Here is a 24,795-nt window from a genome sequence, read left to right on the forward strand (position 1 = left end):
AGGCTTGAGCCACCGCGCCCGGCCATTTTTATTTATTTTTGAGACAGAGTCTTGCTTGCTCTGTTGCCCAGGCTGGAGTATATTGGCGCGATCTCAGCTTGCTGCAGCCATTATCTCCTGGGTTTAAGCGATTTTCCTGCCTCAGTCTCTTGAGTAGCTGGGATTACAGGCACGTGCCACCACACCTGGCTAATTTTTGTATTTTTAGTAGAAATGGAGTTTTGCCATGTTGGCCAGGCTGGTCTCAAACTCCTGACCTCAGGTGATCCACCCCCTTTGGCCTCCCGAAGTGCTAGGATTACAGGCATGAGCCATTGTGCCCGGCCCATCCCATTTAGTGTCAGTTTATTTTAATCAGTATTTGATACTTAGATACTGACATGTTCAAATTCTATCTGTAAACAATGTTTTTTAGATAACTTCCTAAATTATTTGTTTCTGTTAGAACATTTGTACAGAATGATTTTAAACAGAGGAAACTTGTGTATAGATGCCCTTTAATGTCATTAAATATTTTCTTAAAAACCTTTATGATGTTTTTAATGCATTGAAACAAATTGTTCCAAAAAAAACCAAATCAACAGTCTTTAAAATACTGAATTTTAGATAATGAAAAGAAGTGAAATGCTGAGGAGGCAGAGAAAAAAAGTTTGAGAAATTACCTGATCATGGTAAAAATATCCCGACAGGACCAGTGGTTAGACAGGCAGAACTTTTGGGAGAGCCTCGCCCCTTCTGTGGCACATCCTGTCTCCAGTTTCCTGCACATCCTGCTCTGTGTTCAAAGGTTTCCCTATAAGAGATTAGCTCACAGTTGCAAACACCTCACAATCTCCCTCACAATCTGCAGGAACAGTTACTTTGAGTTGTCAGAGGGTCATTCAGCTCATAGCTACTTTTGATAAACCATCCTAAAAATGTTCTTTATTGACTTGTAGATTTGTAAAAATTGTATCTGTTTAGGAGGGTGAACCTTCTGGAAAGAGAAAAGCAGAAGATGATGATAAAGCAAATAAAAAACATAAGAAGTACGTGATCAGTGATGAAGAAGAAGAAGAAGATGATTGAAGTATGAAATATGAAAACATTTTATATATTTTATTGTACAGTTATAAATATGTAAACATGAGTTATTTTGATTGAAACAAATTGATTTGCTTTTGTGTAATTTTAATTGTAATAAAACAATTTAAAAGCAAGTCTCTGTGTTCAAGAAATCTACTTTTCCAGCCATGTGTGGTGGCTCATGCCTGTAATCCCAGCACTTTGGAAGGCCAAGGCGGGTGGATCACAAGCTCATGGTGGCATGCGCCTGTAGTCCCAGCTACTCGGGAGGCTGAGGTGGGAATTGCTTGAACCTGGGAGGCAGAGGTTGCAGTTAGCCGAGATCGTGCCACTGCACTCCAGCCTGGCGATACAGCAAGACTGTATCTCAAAAAAAAAAAAGAAAAAAGAAAAAAAAAAATCTACTTTTCCCAAAGCAAACTGATTTTGTTAATGCTTTACACAAAGTCTTAGGTTTCAGTGAATTCCTGCTGCTCTCTCAACCCCCTTACCTCTCATTCCCCACAAAGAAGCCTTCTGGCCAGGCTGAGATTCTCTCACAATTCTGGAGACTTGGAGTCTAAAATCAAGCTGTGGGAGGGCCATGCTGCCTCTGAAGATTCTTGGCAGGGATCCTTCCTTGCCTCTCAGTTTCTGGTAGTTCCTGGCAATCTGTGGCTTTTGACAGTATGACTTCAGTCTCTGCCTCTGTCTTCACATGACCTTCCTTGTGTCTCTGTTCCGGGTCTCAGTATCTCCAGATCTCTCTCTGTTCATAAGGACATCATTCATTGGATTTAGGGCCAACTCTAATCTGGTGTGATATCATCTTAACGAATTACATGTGCAAAATTCTCTATTTCCAAATAAGGTCACATACTGAAGTTGTGGGTAGACATGGATTCAGTGGGGTGTGGGGGGTGGGTCACTATTCAATCCACAATGATAACCATGACAAATATTGTTGTAATGTAATTTTAAAAATTGTATTCAAAATTAATGTCAAAAAAATCCATGATGAACAAAATGTCAAAATTTTAAATAAAGACGGGATCTGGGCTGGGCGCGGTGGCTATCCGGTAATCCTAGCACTTTGGGATGCCGAGGTAGGCATCACCTGAGGTCAGGATATTGAGACCATCCTGGCTAACACGGTGAAACCCCTTCTCTACTAAAAATACAAAATTAGCTGGGCATGGTGGCACATGGCTGTAATCCTAGCTACTTGGGAGGCTGACGCAGGAGAATTGTTTGAACCCAGGAGGCAGAGGTTGCAGTGAGCCGAGATCCTGCCAGTGCACTCCAGCCTGGGTGACAGAGTGAGACTCTGTCTTAAAAAACAAAAAATACAAAGGGAGGGGAATTTGATTCCTCTTGATTGGAAGAATGGCAGAGAATCTGCAGGTATGTTTGAAATCCACCACACACATATTTGCCTTCTCTGTGGAGCTCTTCTACATACACTAATCTTGTCCTTACTGATAGCCTCTCCTTTTACTCATCTTTCTTCCTGGTGCTATTAGTCCAAACTGGGAGTGGCAGTTGTGGGAGGCTTACCCTGAAGCCTGGTTATAGAGAAAGAAAAGTGACATAAGAGAGGGGAGGCCTAAGTCATCATCATGTCACTTTCCTAACTCAGAAATCTTCAGTGCCAGCTATTTCCTGGCTTATCAAATGGAAACCCCTCTACCTGGTTTTTAAGAGCCTTCATTCTGACTCCACTCTCTCCAAGGCAACACAATTTTGTGTGTTTGTTTTAAACATGTTACCAGTAGACACCTGTGTCAGTTGCTAAGCTCTTGTCTCTTCTCCAAACCTACTCTTCTGTACCTGGCACGGAGGTGCTGGGGCCAGGAGTCCACAAACCAGAGTTGAGCTTTGCCAGCTGCCCCCTGTTAGGGGGCGCCAAAGAAAGACTGGAAGCCTGGAGAACTAAGAAGGGATTGCTCCTTCCTGTTTGCTTATGGAACTTTCTGGGGGCTTCCTGTTGACCTGCATTTTCTGAGAGGATCCACCAACACTTCTTCACCTGAGCAGAGGCAGAGCCTTTCTGCAGCTGTGGAATCCAGTTTGCAGTTTTGCCAGCACTTGCAGAGCCAGCTTCATCTTCCCCCCTGAGAGACATCAGGACCAGCTGGGCAGCAGCTTTTCCTCAGGTATGAGTTAAGCTCCAGGGGGCCCTTTATGTAAGTGTTTTAAGTTTTTATAGTCCCCCCTTTTCCCTATCAGCTCCACAGGTGGAAGCTGTTGTTTGCATCTGCTACCTCTGTGAACCCTTAGAGTTCCTCTTTTTATACTTTCAGTAACCTAGTCCAGAACTTTAAACCCAATTGCAACTTTAAAATATTAAATTATGTCTGTACAGCTGTGCAGACAACTGGTGTGTTTTGTTCCCTGACTAGAACCTGACTAGGTGGTCAAGGCAACAAATCCTCAAAGATGGAGTTTAGGGGTTGGTTTGGGTTTGAGTGCAGTTCTGAGCTCCCCACCAATGAGAAGGGGGATGGTAGTAGCCCATGGTGTCCATTGGTATCATGATGAGTCAGATTATCTCCTTTACTAGAGTAGACTACAAACTGGGGAAAGGAAATACCCAGAGTTGGAGGATTACTAGATACTGGCTCAGTTGATGCTCACTCCTAGAACCTCAAATACTACACTAAATACCAAGTGGAGACTGACAGTGGTCAGGTGATAGATGGAGTTTTAGCCCAAGTTCAACTCACAGTATGCCCTCCAGATTTACTGACCCACCTTGTGGTTTCCCCAGTTCTTAAATATATGATTGGAATAGGTATATTTTGTCAACTGAGAAATTCCCCACATTGTCTTCTGATCCATGAAACACCATTCAAAAGTAGAAAGGACCAAGTGGAAGCCCCTGGAACTTATTTTTCTCACCAGGATAATAAACCAAAAACAACACTGCATGCTTGGGGGAATTGCAAAGATGAATGATACCATCAAACACTTGAAAGAAGCAGAGGTGATGATACCTCTTACATCCCCCATTTATTTATTCATTAATTTATATTATTTATTTATGAGACAGAGTCTCGCTCTTTGTTTGTTTTTGAGACAGAGTCTTGCTGCATCGCCTAGGCTGGAGTGCAGTGGTGCGATCTCAGTCCACTGCAACCTCCGCCTCCCAGGTTTAAGTGATTCTCCTGGCTCAGCTTCCTGAATAGCTGGGATTACAGACACACGCCACCAAGCCTGGCTAGTTTTTTTATATTTTTAGTACAGATAGGGTTTCACCATGTTGGTCGAGCTGCTCTAGAACTCCTGACCTCAGGTGATTTGCCTGCCTCCGCCTCCCAAAGTGCTGGGATTACAGGCATGAGTCACCGCACCCGGCCACATCCCTCATTTATCTCACCTATATGGCCTATTGGCAGATTGATCTTGGAAATGACTGGTTATCTTACACCAAATCAAATAATGACTATATTAGCAGCTGCTATTTCATATATATTTCTTTGAGACAGTCTCACTCTGTCACCCAGGCTGGGTCACAAGGATTGTGAGAAATATATTATTAAGCAGAGGAGGACATGTATCCTTCAAAAGCTGTAGGCACGGCCAGGTGTGGTGGCTCACACCTATAATCTGAGCACTTTGGAAGGCCAAGGTGGGTGGATCACCTGAGGTCAGGAGTTCGAGACCAGCCTGGGCAAATGCTTTTTTCCCCTTCATATTAATATGTAAGGACAAACAGAAACAGTTTGCTTTTCCTTTTTAGACCAATGGCACCCCTCATTAGACCAATGGTACCCCTTACTAGACCAATGAAACCCTTTGGTCTGAGGCAACAATCTTGCCTCACAGCTACATGGACTTACCTATATATTTTGCCATATGGAGTCTGCAAAAATCCTGACCATCTTGATGTTCCACATGTCACACTGGTCCACTGCAGGGATGACATTATGCTGATGGTGTCTGATCTGGTGAGTAGGAAATAAATGTACTTTAGATGCCTTAGTAATCAGCCCTCAGCATGCAAACCAGAGAGGGGGAGATAATCCCCATCAAAATTTAGGGGCATGCCACCTCAGTGGAGTTTCTGGGGGACTAATGGTCTGGAGCATGTCTGGATAGCCCCTCCAAAATGAAGGATATGGTGCTGTACCTTAAACCACCTACCAGTGCAAAATAATGCTTGGTGGATCTTTCTGGATTTAGGAGCCAACGTACACTTTATTTCATTGTGCTACTTTGACCTTTTGCCAAGTAAGGCAGAGATGCTACCTGTTTTAAGTGAGGACCAGAATAAGAGACTGTTCTGCAATAATTCCAGGTTATAGGGCAAACTGCTCTTCCACTTCGGCCTAATAACCCAGCATATCTGATAATGCTTAGTGTGTCTGTGGCAAATATCACTGCTGTCTGAACCCTGTGGTTAGAATCAGCAAGAGAACTGAGTACAGGTCTCTAGGGATTTGAAACATATCCACGTCCTTTTCTGTAGACAGTCTTTCTTTTTTTTTTTTTTTGAGACGGAGTCTTGATCTCCTGACCTCATGATCCGCCTGTCTCGGCCTCCCAAAGTGCTGGGATTACAGACGTGAGGCACCACACCCGGCCTAGACAGTCCCTTTTAACACTTAATCATGGAACATCAAGTAACCACACAGGCTGAGCTTCTCAGAATGAACTGGGCATTTTCTGTCCCAGGAAGCTGTAAGATTGGGCATATGTATGGCAGTCTTTTACCAATCTATCATCTGGGCTCAATGAGGTCTAGAAGGCATGAGAAGATTTCTTGTATAGGTGGCTCAGCCTCCCTTAATACAGACTCTTGCTGAATTGTCTCTTCTGTCCCCTTCTCCAAAAGCAAAAAGCCTGGTTTCAAATATCCTCAATTTATTTACTCATTTGTTCAGTCCCCAATATGCAAATAATAAAATGACTATGGCTGTCTGCTCAGCTCTGGGCCATACACAGTGGCCATGCAGGTCAAGTTCCCATTTAATTTATGGCTCAGAAAGTTCTACTCATATTGAGAATTAAAAAGATTCCAGTACCCAGAGTTTAAGAAGGGGGCAGCAACTGCAAATATCTTGAAGAAAACACCCAAGAAACTCCAACTGAATGAAATACTATGTGCTCATGTGTACTTTGCCAAATGATTTAAGATTTGACACAAGATTTGACACAAATTAGGCTGGGTGTAGTGGCTCACATCTGTAATCCCAGCACTTTGGGAGGCCGAGGAAGGTGGATTACTTGAGGCCAGCAGTTCAGGACCAGCCTGGCCAACATGGTGAAATACTGTCTCTACTAAAAATACAAAAATTAGCTGGGTGTGGTGGCGCACGCTGGTAATCCCAGCTGCTCTGGAGGCTGAGGCTGGAGAATTGCTTGAACCTAGGAAGCGGAGCTTGCAGTGAGCCGAGATCGTACCACTGTACTCCAGCCTGGGCAACAGAGTGAGACTCTTATCTCAAGAAAAAAAAAAAAAAGATTTGACACAAATGTGGGTAAACGTGGACAAAATAGCCTTCTATGAACATTCTTGCACAGTGCAGAGACATTCAGTGTTGGGCTGGTCTTGAGCAGCACTGTTGTCAAATGCTGTTAAGCACTCTTTCTGTTTTGGTTCAGAATTTTGCTACCTTGTTGCTACACATTTCAGCCAGGAGCCCTGGCAGGTGTTGGTTAACAGATGTCTTTGTTAGAGAGTCACAATCATAATCAAAGCTACCATCAAATACTTTGTGACAGCTTGGGGGATTAAAACAAGGGAAAAGAGTCAGCATAACTCCATTGCAAATGTCTTTCTTAAACTTTATAAAATTGTACAAATTATGCATCTAGCTATTCACTACTCCTGGTACATTAAACTTACTGAGTCGTGGTGTTTTTTTTTTTGTTGTTGTTGTTGTTTTGAGACGGAGTCTGGCTCTGTCGCCCAGGCTGGAGTGCAGTGACATGATCTTGACTCACTGCAACCTCCACCTCCTGGGTTCAAGCAATTCTCGTGCCTCAGCCTCCCAAGTAGCTGTGATTACAGGCGTGTGCCACTACGCCTGCCTAATTTTCGTAAGTTTGGTAGAGATGGGGTTTTGCCATGTTGACTAGCCTGGTCTTGACTCCTGACCTCAGGTGATCCACCCGCCTCAGCCTCCCAGAGTGCTGGGATTACAGGCATGAGCCACCACATCTGGTCATGACTCAGACATGGTAACTAGGAAGATAGCCCTAAGCAATGGTGCTTTTCATGTTCTAGTAATGCACACATTTTGGCCCTGGCTCCTGATACCACAACTTTCTTTTTTTTTTTTTTATTATACTTTAAGTTCTAGGGTACATGTGCATAATGTGCAGGTTTGTTACATATGTATACTTGTGCCATGTTGGTGTGCTGCACCCATCAACTCGTCAGCACCCATCAATTCGTCATTTATATCAGGTATAACTCCCAATGCAATCCCTCCCCCCTCCCCCCTCTCCATGATAGGCCCCGATGTGTGATGTTCCCCTTCCCGAGTCCAAGTGATCTCATTGTTCAGTTCCCACCTATGAGTGAGAACATGCGGTGTTTGGTTTTTTCTTCTTGTGATAGTTTGCTGAGAATGATGGTTTCCAGCTGTATCCATGTCCCTACAAAGAATGCAAACTCATCCTTTTTTATGGCTGCATAATATTCCATGGTGTGTATGTGCCACATTTTCTTAATCCAGTCTGTCACAGATGGACATTTGGGTTGATTCCAAGTCTTTGCTATTGTGAATAGTGCCGCAATAAACATACATGTGCATGTGTCTTTATAGCAGCATGATTTATAATCCTTTGGGTATATACCCAGTAATGAGATGGCTGGGTCATATGGTACATCTAGTTCTAGATCCTTGAGGAATCGCCATACTGTTTTCCATAATGGTTGAACTAGTTTACAATCCCACCAACAGTGTAAAAGTGTTCCTATTTCTCCACATCCTCTCCAGCACCTGTTGTTTCCTGACTTTTTAATGATTGCCATTCTAACTGGTGTGAGATGGTATCTCATTGTGGTTTTGATTTGCATTTCTCTGATGGCCAGTGATGATGAGCATTTTTTCATGTGTCTGTTGGCTGTATGAATCACAAGTTTCTTTTATGTACTTAGGCTCTCTTACGGATGCATCACTTTTAAAAGCCAGGAATTTAGGAAAGGTTCATAACATTTTTATAGAACCTTAAGCTTTTTAAAGGGTAAACACTAGTAAAACTTCTGTAAAGAACTGGTCGGGTGCAGTGGCTCAAACCTGTAATCCCAGCACTTTGGGAGGCCATGGCGGGTGGATCACTTGAAGTCAGTAGTTTGAGATCAGCCTGACCAACATGGTGAAACCCTGTCTCTACTAAAAATACAAAAGTTAGCCAGGCATGGTGGTGTGTGCCTGTAGTCCCAGCTACTCGGGAGGCTGAGACAGAAGAATCGCTTGAACTCGGGAGGTGGAGGTTGCAGTGAGCCAAGGTCGCATCATTGCACTCTAGCTTGCTTGAGAGAGTGAGACTGTCTCAAAAAAAAAAAAAAAAAAAAAAACTGAAAACAAATCACTCTCAAACTCAGCACTTAACAACAACAAGCATTTACTATTATCATGCTGATTCTGAGGAGTAGGAATTCAGGAATGGCTTACCTTTCACCCACCAACTCTGCCTCCTCCTTTCTCCAAAGACACTCTAGTTAGTTAAGCTTCTGAGAACCTGGCTTAGGGAGCCAGTTTGAGGTTGGTTTAATGGAGATTTGTTTTATGAAGTTTGGGACTATGTTGAAGTGGTGGACCAAGAACTGTGTAAAGAACTTTAGTTGGAAAAATTAATACTGTGCATTTCCCCCCAACACCAAAGATCCTAGTGGGACCATGGATCTGTTTGGAGATATAGACGACATTTCTTCTGAGAGTGATGAGGGCAATCAACCACCTACTCCAGGACAGCTGGTTGTAAGTACAATCACCAATATCAACCAATCCCATTATTCAAAGCTAAAAAAAGAAAGCTTCAGAGGCTGATGAGTCTGTCTCTCTCATGTTGAGAGAGGACGTGGATAGCCGAACATCTGATGAATAGGTGACTTTCTTAGCTATATTGGGAATTTCTGGATATAAGAAGGCACAGAAGGAACTGCTCAGAATAAGGCTGATGCCAAACTTTAGGGGCTAGACTAATATAAAACAATATAAAAATATAATATAAAAACCTTTGATTTAAAGGTTTTTCTTATTCAAGCCTATGGCAAGAAGCATGAGCGATGCTGATATTCTCTGATTTTAATAGTTGTCTAGTATTGATGGGGTGAATAATTTCATACTTCTGTTGCTGAATATGTTATGCAAAATACGTCAATAAAATAGATACTTTTTTCTACTAATGTTGGCTAACGGATCCTGTTTTCCCGTGTTTTTTTTCTGTTTTGTTTTGTCTTGCTTTTTTTTTTTTGAGACGAAGTTTCAAAGATTACAGGCATGAGCCACCATGCCCAGCCTGTTTTGCTTTTTGTAGGCATGAGGTGAGGTTTTAGGGAGAAGCTTGGAAGAATTGCTGACTGTTTTGTCCCTAAAGTGGAGTGTAAATTTACTTCCCAGCCAGGCGCGCTAGCTCACGCCTATAATCCCAGCACTTTGGGAGGCTAAGGCGGGCAGATCACCTGAGGTCAGGAGTTTGAGACCAGCCTGACCAACATGGTGAAACCCCGTCTCTACTAAAAATACAAAAATTAGCCAGGCATAGTGGTGCAGGCCTGTAATTCCAGCTACTCAGGAGGCTGAGGCAGGAGAATCGTTTGAACCGGGGAGGTGGAGGGTGCAGTGAGCCGAGATCACGCCACTGCACTCCAGCCTAGGTGACGGAGTGAAGACTCTATAAAAAAAAATAAAACAAACAAACAAAACATTACTTCCTGTCAAACCTGCATCTGCCTAGTGCACGACGAGTAAAGCTAGCACATTTCTAATGTCTTCAAGCTCTCACATTATGATTCCTTTCTTAGGATGAACATGGAGTGCCTCAGGACCAGCAGGAGGAAGAGCCAATTTCTGAAACCATAATAGAAGAAGAAATTCCCAGTATCAACTCTGATTTAGGAAATGAATTGTATTTTGTTAAATTACCCAAGTTTCTCAGTATAGAACCCAAGTAAGAGGACTGATTAAAATTTTCAAGATATTAAAAAAATGTGTAGCCAGGCGTGGTGGCTCAAGCCTGTAATCCCAGCACTTTGGGAGGCCGAGACGGGCGGATCACGAGGTCAGGAGATCGAGACCATCCTGCCTAACATGGTGAAACCCCGTCTCTACTAAAAACTACAAAAAAAAAAAAACAAACTAGCCGGGTGAGGTGGCGGTGCCTGTAGTCCCAGCTACCCGGGAGGCTGAGGCAGGAGAATGGCATGAACCCGGGAGGCGGAGCTTGCAGTGAGCTGAAGATCCGGCCACAGCACTCCAGCCTGGGTGACAGAGCGAGACTCCGTCTCAAAAAAAAAAAAAAAAAAAAGTAGAATAAATATTTTTTTCTTATTTATCATGAGTTCGCTAATCACAAAGATGGGAGATTTCTCATATAACTTTGAAAAAAATAAATCTAGGATGTGCTGTGGTTGAAAAATGAATCACTATTGAGAGAGAATTTTAATGCTAATAATTTTTCTAGCATTTTGGCACTTTCTTTTACATAAACAGATCACAATGGATGAAGGTGTTTCTCCCTAGTATAAAGCTGACAAATCAGAAAATAAGAGTGACAAAGTCTGCTAGAGAAATCACAAATGTTGTGGCCGGGTGCGGCGGCTCATGCCTGTAATCCCACCACTTTGGGAGGCCGAGGCGGGCAGGCACTTGAGGTCAGAAGTTTAAGACCAGCCTGGGCAAAATGGTGAAACCCTGTCTCTACTAAAAATACAAAAATTAGCTGGGCGTGGTGGCTCACGTCTGTAATCCCAGCTACTTGGGAGGCTGAGGCGTGAGAATCTCTTAAATCCAGGAGATGGAGGTTGCAGTGAGCCGAGATTGTGCCACTGCACTCCAGCCTGGGTAACAGAGTGAGTGAGACTCTGCCTAAAAAAAAAAAAAAAAAAGTCACAAATGTTCAATGCAAAAGCCATTGTGAATCTAGAAAAGACAATTATTTTGTACTACAAAATAGTGTCAGTGGGTATGATTCACTAAGGTACATGCATGCAAGCTCTTGTGCTTAACACATTTTCTTTAAAAAATATGGGAAGACCATGTGTTACCTATACTTTGGAAGACATATTTCATCAAATAACATTTTGAATTGTTAGTTGCATTTGAATTTTATTTCAGGCAATATGTTTTAGAAACAAATTTCAAGAAAGCATGGTAATATGCATACTTCTTTGAAGGTTTACATGAAGTTATCTGTCTACTGTGATTTTTGGAAACACATGGGGACACATTGTAGGGATGATTAAATATAATATTAATCATATTCCTTACTAAATATGGCTAACATGATGTTAAAAACACAATTTGTAGGCCTTTTGATCCTCAGTTTTATGAAGATGAATTTGAAGATGAGAAAGTGCTTGACGAGGAAGATAGAATCAGGTTAAAATTAAAGGTACCATCCCACACTTTATTCCTTTTAAGTTTTTCCTTTTATAAAGTAAAGCAGGGATGACAACGTGAGACTTGAGCTTGGGAAATCCTCTTATGTTTCTTGTTCAATAGCTCTTTAGACCTAGGAATTAAAACACCTTTTCAGAATATTTTTACAGGAGGAGGTATGTGCCCTTTTTTTATCCCTGTAGAATTGTCACTTTCTTCTTTTGGTTGCAGTTATGCTTTTTTTGACATAAGTAAACATTTTTGAAAATTGTTAGCTACTTCCTTCAGGATAAATAATAATAAGTCATATGGAGCTGACTCCACATTTTACAGTGGGTAGATCTTGGTGATTTCCCACAATAGAAATGTCTCAAATCTTCATGGATATTCAAACTATGCACAAAAGAGACCTTGTCATTAGGTGGTTCCTCTCTTGAAGGCCTGGGACTGCAAAGCACTACCAACTGCTTTCACAGGCATGTTGTTCTTCCTTAAGGGGGTTTCCTTTAAAACAATTTTTTTTTTAAATTTAAAACTTTTGTGTTGGTTGTTTTTTTTTTTTTTGAGATGGGCCTTGCTGTTTTTCCCAGAGTGGTCTCAAACTCCTGGGCTCAAGCGATCTTCCCACCTCAGCCTCCCGAGTAGCTGGGTACAGGTGCACACCACCACACCTGGCAACAGGATTGCCTATGAGTTTCTACCGGGGCCCCAGTGGTAGCACTGGGCAGGGGAAATTGTTGTTGTTGTTGTTACTTTCCACCATATGGGTAGAATAAATTTAGACTCAAAAACAGGGCAAAGCACTGATCTCATGTTTTAATTTTTTGTTAATTCGTTGTTTATTCTTTTTTAAAAATTGTAATTTCATGCCCAGAGCTTCCCTGTCTCACTAGGTGAATGGGGCACTTTTTCGCCCGTCTTTCATTGGGTTCATCTTCAAGTGGCCCTGCCATAGGCAGAGGTCTCATTTTAACTCTCTACCTCATGTGGACCCAAAGCCTCATGCTGTCTCCTTTGGAGTTCTTCATGTGTCTTGTTTGATAACACCTCCGGCCTGCATGCTACTTAGCTCCTGCTTCCACTGATACGAACTGGAGCTCAGAAAAGATTTGAAGAAAATGTCTGGCTAGTTTAACCAACATCTCTAGGTATATGTAGCAGGTAGATTTCAGTTGTGCTGAATCAGTTAGTTTTTGTAAGCTCACTCTATCATTACCTATCAAGTCTTTACACGTGATTATATATCACTTGAAGAAAGAAGAACATTTAGTTAAACTGGTTTAACTAACCAATGCCTTTGGGTTTTTAACCAGGTAGAAAATACTATAAGATGGAGGATACGCCGGGATGAAGAAGGAAATAAAATTAAAGAAAGCAATGCTCGGATGGTCAAGTGGTCAGACAGAAGGTGAGCATAAAATGCCTGAAAAATACTGACATGCCAAGAGGGAGGCCTGGGATGAGTGAGGTTTTCTTTGTAGAAACTTCTTTTGGGGTCATTTTCTTTTCTTTTTTGAGATAGACTCTTGCTCTGTCAGGCTAGAGTGCAGTGGCGTGATCTTGGCTCACTGCAACCTCTGTCTCCTGGGCTCACGTAATTATTCTGCCTCAGCCTCCTGAGTAGCTGGGATTACAGGCATGTGCCACCACGCCCGGTTAATTTTTGTATTTTTAGTAGAGACGGGGTTTCACTGTGTTGGCTACGCTGGTCTCGAACTCCTGACCTCAGGTGATCCGCCTGCCTCGGCCTCCCAGAGTGGTGGGATTACAGGCATAAGCCACTGCGCCTGGCCTGGGGTCATTTTCACTAAAGGATTTACAAAAATCTAGGTCTCTGGAATTACCTAGGAAACCTGAGAGAAGTAAATAGGGTAGAGGTCTTATAGCTGTGCTGGTGGAGACTTTGGAAATGAACTGAAGATGTGACAAAAGCCATTGTATCTACCTTACTGAAGTGAAAGACTAAAGGTAGCTCCCATTGGTGAGATATCAGACATGACAAATTGATACTTTTGAAAACTTGTTTCTGCTTTGCTAATGAAGTGGTAGAGATTTGTAAAATTACAAAACAATTAAGAGGATAGATTTTTACCACTTTTTACTTTGGAAGGAGACAGGTTATTTACAGCATCTTTTCTGCTTTTCCTATGAATTCAGTATGAGGACAGGATCTAGCAGTTCCACACTATTTTAAGCAAAGCTCACATGGCAGAATGGAAGCCGTAGGACTCATTAAATATCCACCCTAATATTTGAACTGTTTCTCATTTCCAGCATGTCCCTGCATTTAGGCAATGAAGTGTTTGATGTGTACAAAGCCCCGCTGCTGGGCAATTACATCCATCTGTTTATAAGAGAAGACACTGGTCTACAAGGACAAGCCATCTTTAAATCCAAACTTACCTTTAGGTAACTATTCACACCGACACATGATTACCTGCAGTTAAGGAGCAACAAAGTAGAAATAGTACAACCCAACCCTGGACCACAGTCTAGTTCTCATACACCTTTTAAGTTTACTCCAAGCTGAACTGCTCAGGGAGCCAGTTCATCCTATCAGAATTCCCAGGAGAGTGATTATAACCCAGGATGTAGGTATGTTAATCCACACTGATCAGTCCACTTGGTAAGAAGCCTGGAGGATTTGTTCTGGCAGCTCTGCTGCTCAGCAGGTCCTTTCCCTGGAGTGAAATTGACCTGGGAAGCTAGGCCATCATCAGAATGGTGGTGGTGTGTGCCGGCAACAGACCCGACAGGCTGGGCTCTCCCCTTGCCTGAGGCTGCTGCAGCCTGTGCCTAAGCAGTCAGATGCCGTGGCCAGCTAAGCTTACTGTTGTGGCCCCTTCTCCATGCCTTCCCTCTGAAGGACACAGTACTGTTGATTAGGAGCAGGCTTTCCTCCAGAGGTGGAGTACTTAAATGACAAGCGCTCTTTTGGGGGACATGGAAGTTTTCTAAAATCAGATAGGGGTCATGGTTGTAAAACTGTTTAATTGTATACTTAAGTGAATGGATGTCATAGTATGTAAAACATATTCAGTATATCTGTTGGTCTTTTTAGAGACTATAAATAGGGACAGCTCTGAGGTTATGTAATCTTGAGGAAGGGTTGCAGTCTCACTGGTTTCCAGCTTCCTTATCTATAAAATGGCAATAAACTGGTTTCCAGCTTCCTTATCTATAAAATGGCAATAACAACATCTACTGCACAGGGATGTTGTATCAATGAAGTCAAATAACACATAGAACATCACACAGAGACCTGGCACAAGTGCTGAGTGGTGCTCAATCCAGTCTCTTAATCATCTCTCCTAGAATAGCATCCTAAAAGACGTGTGATTCTGAGCTTGCTTTTTTTCACTGTCCCCCGTGCTCCACACTGGGATATTTGACTGCCTGGCATCATCGCATTCTGGACGTCCCATCTCTCTGTAGCCATGCTCTCTCTTCCAGAGACTCTCCCCTAAGGATCATTCTCCTCCCCTCTGATACACATAATTAAAAGCTGCCTTCCTGTAGTCAGGAAGACATTTCTTTCCACCTAGGACTCCTGGTCTAGCTGTATTATCCCCCTGGGCTGTTATAAGGCCCCTGCTACTACTGTGACCTATCTCCTTGCTTTGACTTCCAATTTTTTCCAGACGGAGAGACTCATTGTTAGTTCTCTAAATGTCCCTTCTGGCATCTGCACCTCCCTCTGGGAACTGAAATTTCATATTCGGTCTCTTCTCCTCTCTCTGACTGCAGTCGGGGATATTCTTTGTAAAATACTTTGACCTTGCCACCTGCCTCTCCTCACTTCTGCTGCACTCCCACTTTAGCCCAGTCAGCTTTCCCCAGGAGGTGGGGCAGAGGGAGGAGTTTCTCAGGAGGCTGGAGAAGGAAGAACTGTGATCCTGCCTCCTCTGTCTGCTGAGTACGAGGTCCTCGTCCCCAGGTGTTTTTGCTATCGGTATGATTGCCTCCAAATGTTCATAGTGACCAGTGAGACATTTTTGTCCACTTCCTGGCAGACCTCACTCTAGAGACAGTGCCACATACAGAAAGATGACCCTGCCACTTGCTAATAGAAGTTCAAAGACACAGAAAATTAGAATCTTACCAATGGCAGGTCGTGATCCTGAAGGCCAACACACAGAAGTGATGAAGGTATGTTTGGTAAACTTTATCCTGGGACATTTGTAGTAGTAAGACCTATGTTTTCCAGAACATTAATTCACCCTTTTTTTTTTTTTTTTTTTTTTTGAGACAGAGTCTCGCTCTGTCGCCCAAGCTGGAGTGCAGTGGCCGGATCTCAGCTCACTGCAAGCTCCGCCTCCCGGGTTCACGCCATTCTACTGCCTCAGCCTCCTGAGTAGCTGGGACTACAGGCGCCCGCCACCTCGCCCGGCTAGTTTTTTGTATTTTTTTTAGTAGAGACGGGGTTTCACCATATTAGCCAGGATGGTCTCGATCTCCTGACCTTGTGATCCACCCGTCTCGGCCTCCCAAAGTGCTGGGATTACAGGCTTGAGCCACCGCGCCCGGCCTAATTCACCATTTCTTTTTTTTTTTTTTTTTTTTTTTTTTTTTTGAGAGGGAGTCTCGCTATGTCGCCCAGGCTGGAGTGCAGTGGCCGGATCTCAGCTCACTGCAAGCTCCGCCTCCCGGTTTACGCCATTCTCCTGCCTCAGCCTCCAAGTAGCTGGGACTACAGGCGCCCGCCACCTCGCCCGGCTAGTTTTTTGTATTTTTTAGTAGAGACGGGGTTTCACCGTATTAGCCAGGATGGTCTCGATCTCCTGACCTCGTGATCCACCCGTCTCGGCCTCCCAAAGTGCTGGGATTACAGGCTTGAGCCACCGCGCCCGGCCTAATTCACCATTTCTTATTGCCACTGCTGTTTTATTTCTTGCAGTCATCAGGGAACCAGCTTAACCTTCTAAGTGTATAATTAACCACAGTAATGTCAATGGCTGCTGGTGAGACTACCAAACAAAGGACTCTGAAATCTAGAAAACTGATGATGTAAAAAAATGTAACCCTTCACAAACATACATTGTGAACCTCAATGTGTGAAATGCCAGGCAGATTTTAAAAAATGGAGTCTACCTTGTGGCTCAAGAACTGTCCCCTAGTAAGGCCTCTCCATTCTGTCACTGGAGCTATGGGGAGCTCTGGGTTGAGGGATCAGGACAGGAATATCTGGGAGCCATGGGAGTTTGGTGGAGTCTGGGCAGGTCAGGTGGTTGTGGCTCAGGGATGAACAGAAACAGCCTCTCCTGCTCCAGGTGGTCAGTTCGGGTGGGTTGCTTCTCTCTGGGCCGAGTGGCAGCACAGAACAGTAGCACGGCTCCGGAGGACAGGCCTGTGCCAATGCCAATCAAGCCGGTTAGTGTCAGGGCACCTTTCTGCCTCTTTTTTTTGAGATGGCGTCTCGCTCTGTCGGCCAGGCTGGACTACAGTGGCATGATCCTGGCTCACAGAAACCTCTGCCTCCCAAGTTCAAGTGATTCTCCTTCTTTAGCCGCCTGAGTAGCTGAGGACTACAGCTACAGGCGTGTGTCACCACCCCCATCTAATTTTTGCATTTTTTGGTGGAGATGGGGTTTTGCCATGTTTCCCAGGCTGGTCTCGAACTCCTGACCTCAAGTGATCTGCCCGCCTTGGCCTACCAGATTGCTGGGATTACAGATGTGAGCCACTGCACCTGGCCCCTTCTGCCTCTTCACCCTTGCATTGCCTTCACACCTGCAAACCAAAGGATCCACGTGGAGTAACAGAGGTGTGGGAATATGGTACCCCAAAGACACATGGGACAGCTGTTACCCTGGACTAGGCATTATGTGTTCTTTATGGTAAAAGTAGATACAAGAGGGCACAAGTTTTTGTTTTAGGCTGAAGAGGTTATTTGCTTCTTTACAGAAAGAAGAACGCTTGAGGGCTTCCACTCAGCGGGAGTCTCGGGTAATCCATCTGCAGGAGAAGCGCTACCAGCAGGGGCCAAGTGTCTCCTACCAGGACCCTGGCAGTGACGGTGTGGAGGCAGAAGGCAAGGACACCTTCAGCCTGGCTGCTATTAAAAACTATTATCAAGGTGAATTCCAAGGTGAGTCAGGTATGGAGGTCACATTTCATCATTTCAGGGTGGCAGTGCCTGCTTTTGCTCTGGCGAGCTGTCACTCCTTGTCCTACTATTTATTGAGGACAAAAGTACAAAAGCCTTTTTGTTTTCTCTCCCACAGAAAAGATTAGCTGTGAAAATATGGCATCTGGCTGGGCGCAGTGGCTCACGCCTATAATCCCAGCACTTTGGGAAGCTGAGGCAGGCGGATGACCTGAGGTCAGGAGCTCAAGACCAGACTGGCCAACATGGTGAAACCCCGTCTCTACTAAAAATAGAAAAATTAGCCAGGTGTGGTGGCGGATGCCTGTAATCCCAGCTACTCAGGAGGGTGAGACAGGAGAATTGCTTGTACCTGGGAGATGGAGGTTGCAGTGGGCCAAGAGTGCATCACTGCAGTCCAACCTGGGCACCTGGGCAACAAGAGCAAACTCTGTCTCAAAAAAAAAAATAAAAATAAAAATAAAGAAAAAGAAAAAAACCATGGCATCCTCCAAATAAAATCAATTAAACAATTTATGTCCTTGTGGAAGGAAATGTATATAAGCCAGTTCCTCTGCTTGTATAATTAAAGACCCAATATTTAAGCTTCACAGTTCTTAAAACTGATGTGTATGTATTTAAAAGTGATCAAATAACCTGAGAACAAAACCTCTCAAATCTAGTCATTTCAGCATGTCTGAAAGTTCTATTTACCTTCCCACTGAAACTTTTAAAAAAAGTTGACTCCTTCAGGAAAAATGTACAGTGGGAAGCAACGATATTTGGCAGAAGAAACACTGAGGAATAAACCATCTTTGAAGGTGAATCCCATGTCTAAAATTCCTTTGCTTTCAGAGGAACAAGCCAGATCTATTCCTCAGACAGTGATCAGGGGTCAGAAGATAAGACTCAAAGACTAGTGAGAGCAAAGAAACTCAGTAATGATGAAGTAAGACCAAATGTAGTCAATTCTCAGAGTTTACCCTGTACTCAGGAGCCAACTGCTGGGAACAGAGCTCACAGACCAGGCATGCACAAATTAGCTGTCTACACACTTGACTGAAATCCAGTGAGATAAATGCAGTAGTAGGACTAGGAGTGACCCAAAGGTCTGATACCTGTGCTCGGGTGGGTCTTGGAAGGCTGCATGGAGGAGGAAGTCTCTGCTGGGTATTGAAGAATGAGCAGAAGCTTGTAAGCACACAGGCCAGGTTAGGCACTCTAGGAACATGGAGAGGCCTGTAAAGAAAAGTGCAGGGCCTGAGATACCAAGTCTCAGCTACAGAACTACAAATTGCTTCATGTGGGTAGAGCAAGGGTGGTCTACCATGTTCATTGTGGGACACTGGGTGTCTTTTAAAATTTATTTATTTTTTTTGAGATGGAGTCTCACTCTGTCACCCAGGGTGGAGTGCAGTGTCACAATCTCGGCTCGCTGCAACAGCCTGCCTCAGTCTCCCAAGTAGCTGGGATTACAGGCATGAGATACCAATACCACCACACCTGGCCTTTATTTTATTTTATTTTTAAGACAGGGTCTTGCTCTGTTGCCCAGGTTGGAATGCAGTGGTATGATCATGGCTCACTATAGCCTCAATCTCCTGGGTTGAAGTGATCCTCCTGCCAAAGCCTTCTGAGTAGCTGTAATGACAGGCGTGTACCACCATGCCTGGCTAATATTTAAAATGGTTTGTAGAGATGGGGTCTCAATATGTTGCTCAGGCTAGTCTCGAACTCCTGGCCTTTAGCAATCCTTCCACCTTGGCCTCCCAAAGTGCTGGGATTACAGGCATGAGCTATGGTACCTGGCTTAAAACTGGGTGTCCTTATTGTTTCAATGTAATAGTAGTTGAGGAGTTATCTCATTTGTTATAAAAATATTTTCCTTTGTTTTCTTTTCCTTTTTTTTTTTTTTTTTTTTCTTTGAGACGGAGTCTCGCTCTGTCGCCCAGGCTGGAGTGCAGTGGCCGGATCTTGGCTCACTGCAAGCTCCGTCTTCCGGGTTAACGCCATTCTCCTGCCTCAGCCTCCCCAGTACAGGTGCCCGCCATCTCGCCCGGCTAGTTTTTTTGTATTTTTTAGTAGAGACGGGGTTTCACCGGGTTAGCCAGGATGGTCTCGATCTCCTGACCTCGTGATCCGCCCGTCTCGGCCTCCCAAAGTGCTGGGATTACAGGCTTGAGCCACCACGCCCGGCCTTCTTTTCCTTTTATAAGATCACAGGTACAAATAAATTTTAAGTCATTTATTTATTTATTTATTTTTTATTTTGAGACAGTCTTGCTATGTTGCCTAGGCTAGAGTCAGTGGCACAGTCTTGGCTCACTGCAACCTCCGCCTCCCAGGTTCAAGCAATTCTTGTGCCTCAACCACTTGAGTAACTGAAATTACAGGCATGCACCGCCATGCCTGGCTAATATATGTGTGTGTGTGTGTGTGTGTGTGTGTGTGGTGTGTGTGTGTGTATGTATGTCTTTAATAGAGATAGGATTTTGCCATGTTGGCCAGGCTGGTCTTGAACTCTTGGGCCTCAAGTGATCTGCCTGTCTCGGCCTCCAAAAGTGTGGGAATTACAGGCATGAGCCACTGTGCCTGACCTTAAGTATGAATTATATAAGAGAATCACTATGGTATTGCCCATTGGCCATATTAATTCACTGAATGTTTTCTGAACACATGCTCTGTTCTAGGTTCTGGAGATACAGACAGGAAAAACACTGCAGTGACAACATTGGTCACTGTGTGTTCATTTATTTTTTCCTCTCTCTACACAACACACAGTTGTCCCTCAGTATTCATGGTGGATTGGTTCCAGGATTCAGAGGATACCAAAATCACAAGTGCTCAAGTTGCTTATATAAGATAGTTTAGCATTTGCATATAAGCTATGCACATCCCCCTGTATGCTTTAAATCATTTGTAGGCTGGGTGCTTTGGGAGCCCAGCATTTTGGGAGGCTGAGGTGGGTGGATCATTTGAGCCCAGCCTGAGACCAAGATGAGACCCCCATCTCTACAAAAAAAAAAAAAATTAAAAATTAGCTGAGCACAGGTAGTCCCAGCTACTCAGGAAGCTTAGGCAGGAGGATCAATTGAACCCAGGAGGTTGAGGCTGCAGTGAGCCGTAATCGTGCCACTGCACTCCAGCATAGGCAACAGAGCAAGATCCTGTCTCAAAACAAAAAATTATCTCTAGATTACTTATAATACAATATAAATGCTATGTAGGCCGGGTGCGGTGGGTCATGCCTGTAATCCCAGCACTTTGGGAGGCTGAGGCGGGCGTATTACCTGAGGTCAGGAGTTCGAGACCAGCCTGGCCAACATGGTGAAAACCCATCTCTACTAAAAATACAAAAATTAGCCGGGCATGGTGGTGAATGCCTGGAATCCCAGCTATTTGGGAGGCTGAGGCAGAAGAATTGCTCGAACCTGGGATGTAGAGGTTGCAGTGAGCTGAGATCACGCCACTGCACTCCAGTGTGGGAAACGAGCAAAACTCCGTCTCAAAAAAAAAAAAAAAAAAAAAAGTAAGGTGTCTCTTCAGCCTTGACCACTGCCTAGGGGAAACCTATTCAGTTGCCTGATGTAGACAGTGTCTGAGCTCTAGCGTGAAGGGCTGGCTCCCTCACTGTCAGAACCATTTTAGATAAAATTTCCAAAAACAATTTATTCTGAATTTTATGTCTTACCTCTCATATTTATTCAGGCAAATCTTCCAGAAAGAGGAAAGCAGAGCATGAAGAGGAAGAAGATGACATAAAGCCCTAAAATGTGCATTCATTGTATTTAACAGTTTTTTTTTTTTTTTTTTTTTTTTTTTTTTGAGACGGAGTCTCGCTCTGTTGCCCAGGCTGGAGTGCAGTGGCCGGATCTCAGCTCACTGCAAGCTCCACCTCCTGGGTTTACGCCATTCTCCTGCCTCAGCCTCCTGAGTAGCTGGGACTACAGGCGGCCCACCACCTCGCCTGGCTAGTTTTTTTTTTTGTATTTTTTAGTAGAGACGGGGTTTCACCGTGTTAGCCAGGATCTTGATCTCCTGACCTCGTGATCCGCCTGTCTCGGCCTCCCAAAGTGCTGGGATTACAGGCTTGAGCCACTGTGCCTGGCCTCAACAGTTTGTTTTAAAACAATTATGAAATGACTTGTTTTAATTGAAATTGAGTTGCTTTTGCATAATCCTAGTTGTGAATAAAAAGTTTTCAAAAGCAAGTCCATGACGTTAGAAAATTCATTTTTTCCCAAAGAGGAGGATTTTGTTCACTGTTTACTGTGGGTGGATCTTAGGTTTTAGTGCATTCCTGCTGTTAAGTTTGGCTCAGTTGTGGCCTCCTCCAGGATGTCCTCCCTGGCCTGCCTAGCTGAGTTTGGGGCCTTTCTGTGCTCTGTAGTCCCCTTAGTATGGCATTAATTCCATTTCCCATATGGCACTGTGCTCTTGGAAGAGCAGGTACAGCAGGGAGAGCTCACTGGATACCTGGTACTTAACCAGAGCTGTGTGGGCTTGACCACTTCTAATCCTTAGGGCAGGTGCTGTTATACCCCTTTTATAGATGTGGAAGCTGAGGTTTAAAGAGCTTAAGACCTTTGTACAAAGCTTTTACTTAAGTAAACAAGTAAGCTTTGGCCGGGCGCGGTGGCTCAAGCCTGTAATCCCAGCACTTTGGGAGGCCGAGATGGGCGGATCACGAGGTCAGGAGATCGAGACCATCCTGGCTAACACGGTGAAACCCTGTCTCTACTAAAAAAAAACAAAAAAACAAAAAACTAGCCGGGCGAGGTGGCGGGCGCCTATAGTCCCAGCTACTCGGGAGGCTGAGGCAGGAGAATGGCGGGAACCCAGGAGGCGGAGCTTGCAGTGAGCTGAGATCCAGCCACTGCACTCCAGCCTGGGCGACAGAGCGAGACTCCGTCTCAAAAAAAAAAAAAAAAAACAAGTAAGCTTTTCTGAGAAAAGGGTTAGAATCTTCCATGTATAGTGATCACAATGCTGGGCTAATACTTTAGTGACCTTATGAAGATATCCAAAATATCTACCCAAGATAAACAGGCACCATTAGGTTTAGGGAAAAGTGCAATGGGAAACAAAATACCAGATTTGATTTCTAGTTTTGTGATTGCTACAATAGCTGGAACATAATAGAACCTAAAAACTACTGAATGAACCAACAAATGCTGTTATGTTGGGAAGTCCCTTCTCTGACATCAGTTTCTTGAACTAGAGGGGCTTTGGATTTGACCACATAAATCCTTCAATTCAATGTTTATATTTCTCTACCTCTGAGAATACTAGATATATATTTTAAAATGTTTTGTTAAATAGAAATGATCAAAGGGAAAAAAAATAGCCCATTTCACCATGCCAAAAATCCCATTTTACAATTCTATTTCCTTCCCTTTTATACTTTTACAGCATAATTTTGTGCTTGTATATTAAACACATTTACAATTAGCATTAGCTTCTAAAGAAGAATTGAGAGACTCATTCAGAACAATGAAGGGTACTAGCACAACTTAATTTTAACATCAGGTTTCTTTCTAAGGGGCTGGCCTTGAAGATCTGCTATGTCTGTGAACAGGACAGGGGCTGGGGGACTGGGTTGGGATCTACAAGCCCTCGACCTTTGCAGACCATGCAGGAAAGCTTAACAGTTGAAGGAAAAAAATGTTTGGCAATTTTAGACTCACAAGTGGTCAAGCCACTCCCACTATTTGGTACCTATAAGAGCAGTGGTAGCACCAGGCTGAGCATTTTTAGTTGGACTGCTTTGGAGGACATGGTGAGGGCACTGTTGCCTCACAGCCAGTCCCTGGCACTCAAGTCCTCTTGAACTCAGGGGAGCAGCTCACAACTCAAGCACCCGAGTCTCCCTGACTCACCAAAGGGAATATGCATCGAGGCTTCCTGTACATGAATATGAAGCTCAAAAGCCATTCTCAGAAGGCAGAATGACATTAAAGATTCCAGGTCAATTTCTTTATTCCCCTAAGTTAGGAAAACTCTGAAAACTTTAAATTATTTAACTTTTATCCTTAAGTTTCTTCAAACCTATTACATGTTTCCCTGGTTTTTTTTTTTTTTGAGACGGAGTCTCACCCTGTCACTGAGGCTGGAGTACAGTGGCACGATCTCAGCTCACTGCAACCTGTCTCCTGGGCTCAAGCGATTCTCCTGTCTCAGCCTCCTGAGCAGCTGGGATTATGGGCACTCGCCACTGCACCTAGCTGATTTTTGTATTTTTAGTAGAGCGGGGGTTTCGCCATGTTGGCCAGGCCGTTCTTGAACTCCTGACCTCAGGTGATCAGCCCACCTTAGCCTCCCAAAGTGTTGGGATTACAGGTGTAAGCCTCTATGCCCAGCCTTTTTTTTTTTTTTTTTTTTTTTTTTGAGAAGGAGTCTTGCTCTGTTGCCCAGACTGGAGTGCAGTGGTGCGATTTCGGCTCACTGCAACCTTCACCTCCTGGGTTCAAGCTCTTCTCCTGCCTCAACCTCTTGAATAGCTGGGACTACAGGCATGCACCACCATGCCTGGCTAATTTTTGTATTTTTAGTAGAGATGGGGTTTCACCATATTGGCCAGGCTGGTCTTGAACTCCTCACCTCAGGTGATCCGCCTGCCTCGGCCTCCCAAAGTACTGGGATTACAGGCGTGAGCCACTGCACTTGTCTGACCCTGCTCTTTCATATTTGTCAACTCAATTCAATTTTATGAACAGACAGGGCCTAGTACTGATGATATTAGGTTGAACCTTATGAAATTACTATTTTTATGAGTAAAAGTGTTCAACTATTATAACTAATTTTACATGATTCATAGACTGGGTGGCTTAAATAACAGAAATTTATTGCTCACGTTCCTAGAGGCTGGGAAGTCCAAGATCATGGTTTGGTTCCTGATGAGGGTTCCCTTCCTGGCTTGCAGGCAGCTGCTGTTTTGGTGTATCTTCACGTGATGGAGAGAGTCTCCTGTCTCTTTGTATAAGAACACAAATGCCATCATAAGGGGACCAACCTTGTGACCCTATCTAGCCTTAATTACCTTCCAAAGGCCCCATCTCCAAATACCTTCACATTGGGGGTTAGGGCTTCAACATGTGAATCTGGGGTGAG

The 24,795-nt window shown here is 43.9% G+C and overlaps 2 protein-coding genes and 1 long non-coding RNA gene across 4 annotated transcripts in view; 2 read left to right on the forward strand and 1 right to left on the reverse strand.

The window, feature by feature from the left end:
- Positions 1-1,199, forward strand: part of LEO1 (LEO1 homolog, Paf1/RNA polymerase II complex component) — a 34,352-nt gene extending 33,153 nt beyond the window's left edge. The window contains exon 12 of one of the 2 annotated variants that reach the window (XM_033190102.1): positions 964-1,199. In XM_033190102.1, the coding sequence (XP_033045993.1) occupies positions 964-1,068 (105 nt within the window). In that variant the 3' untranslated portion in view covers positions 1,069-1,199. Of the gene's footprint in view, positions 1-938 lie in introns of both variants that reach the window. The other variant, XM_033190104.1, reaches the window with a different exon arrangement.
- Positions 1,200-1,552: 353 nt separating this feature from the next.
- Positions 1,553-6,306, reverse strand: LOC117070650. Its single transcript, XR_004431993.1, has 2 exons — positions 4,887-6,306; positions 1,553-1,813 (listed from the first exon to the last, which is right to left on the reverse strand). It is a non-coding gene; the product is annotated as an uncharacterized LOC117070650 (long non-coding RNA).
- Positions 6,307-7,227: 921 nt separating this feature from the next.
- Positions 7,228-17,932, forward strand: LOC117071113 (RNA polymerase-associated protein LEO1-like). Its single transcript, XM_033190872.1, has 8 exons — positions 7,228-7,258; positions 8,884-8,978; positions 10,025-10,170; positions 11,529-11,613; positions 12,914-13,008; positions 13,875-14,009; positions 15,614-15,749; positions 17,505-17,932. Exons 1-8 carry the CDS (start codon positions 7,228-7,230, stop codon positions 17,832-17,834), a joined length of 1,053 nt encoding a protein of 350 aa, XP_033046763.1. The 3' UTR covers positions 17,835-17,932.
- Positions 17,933-24,795: the final 6,863 nt, after the last annotated feature.

This window comes from Trachypithecus francoisi, unplaced genomic scaffold (assembly GCF_009764315.1).
Source record: "Trachypithecus francoisi isolate TF-2019V2 unplaced genomic scaffold, Tfra_2.0 Lachesis_group3, whole genome shotgun sequence".
Taxonomy (NCBI): domain Eukaryota; kingdom Metazoa; phylum Chordata; class Mammalia; order Primates; family Cercopithecidae; genus Trachypithecus; species Trachypithecus francoisi.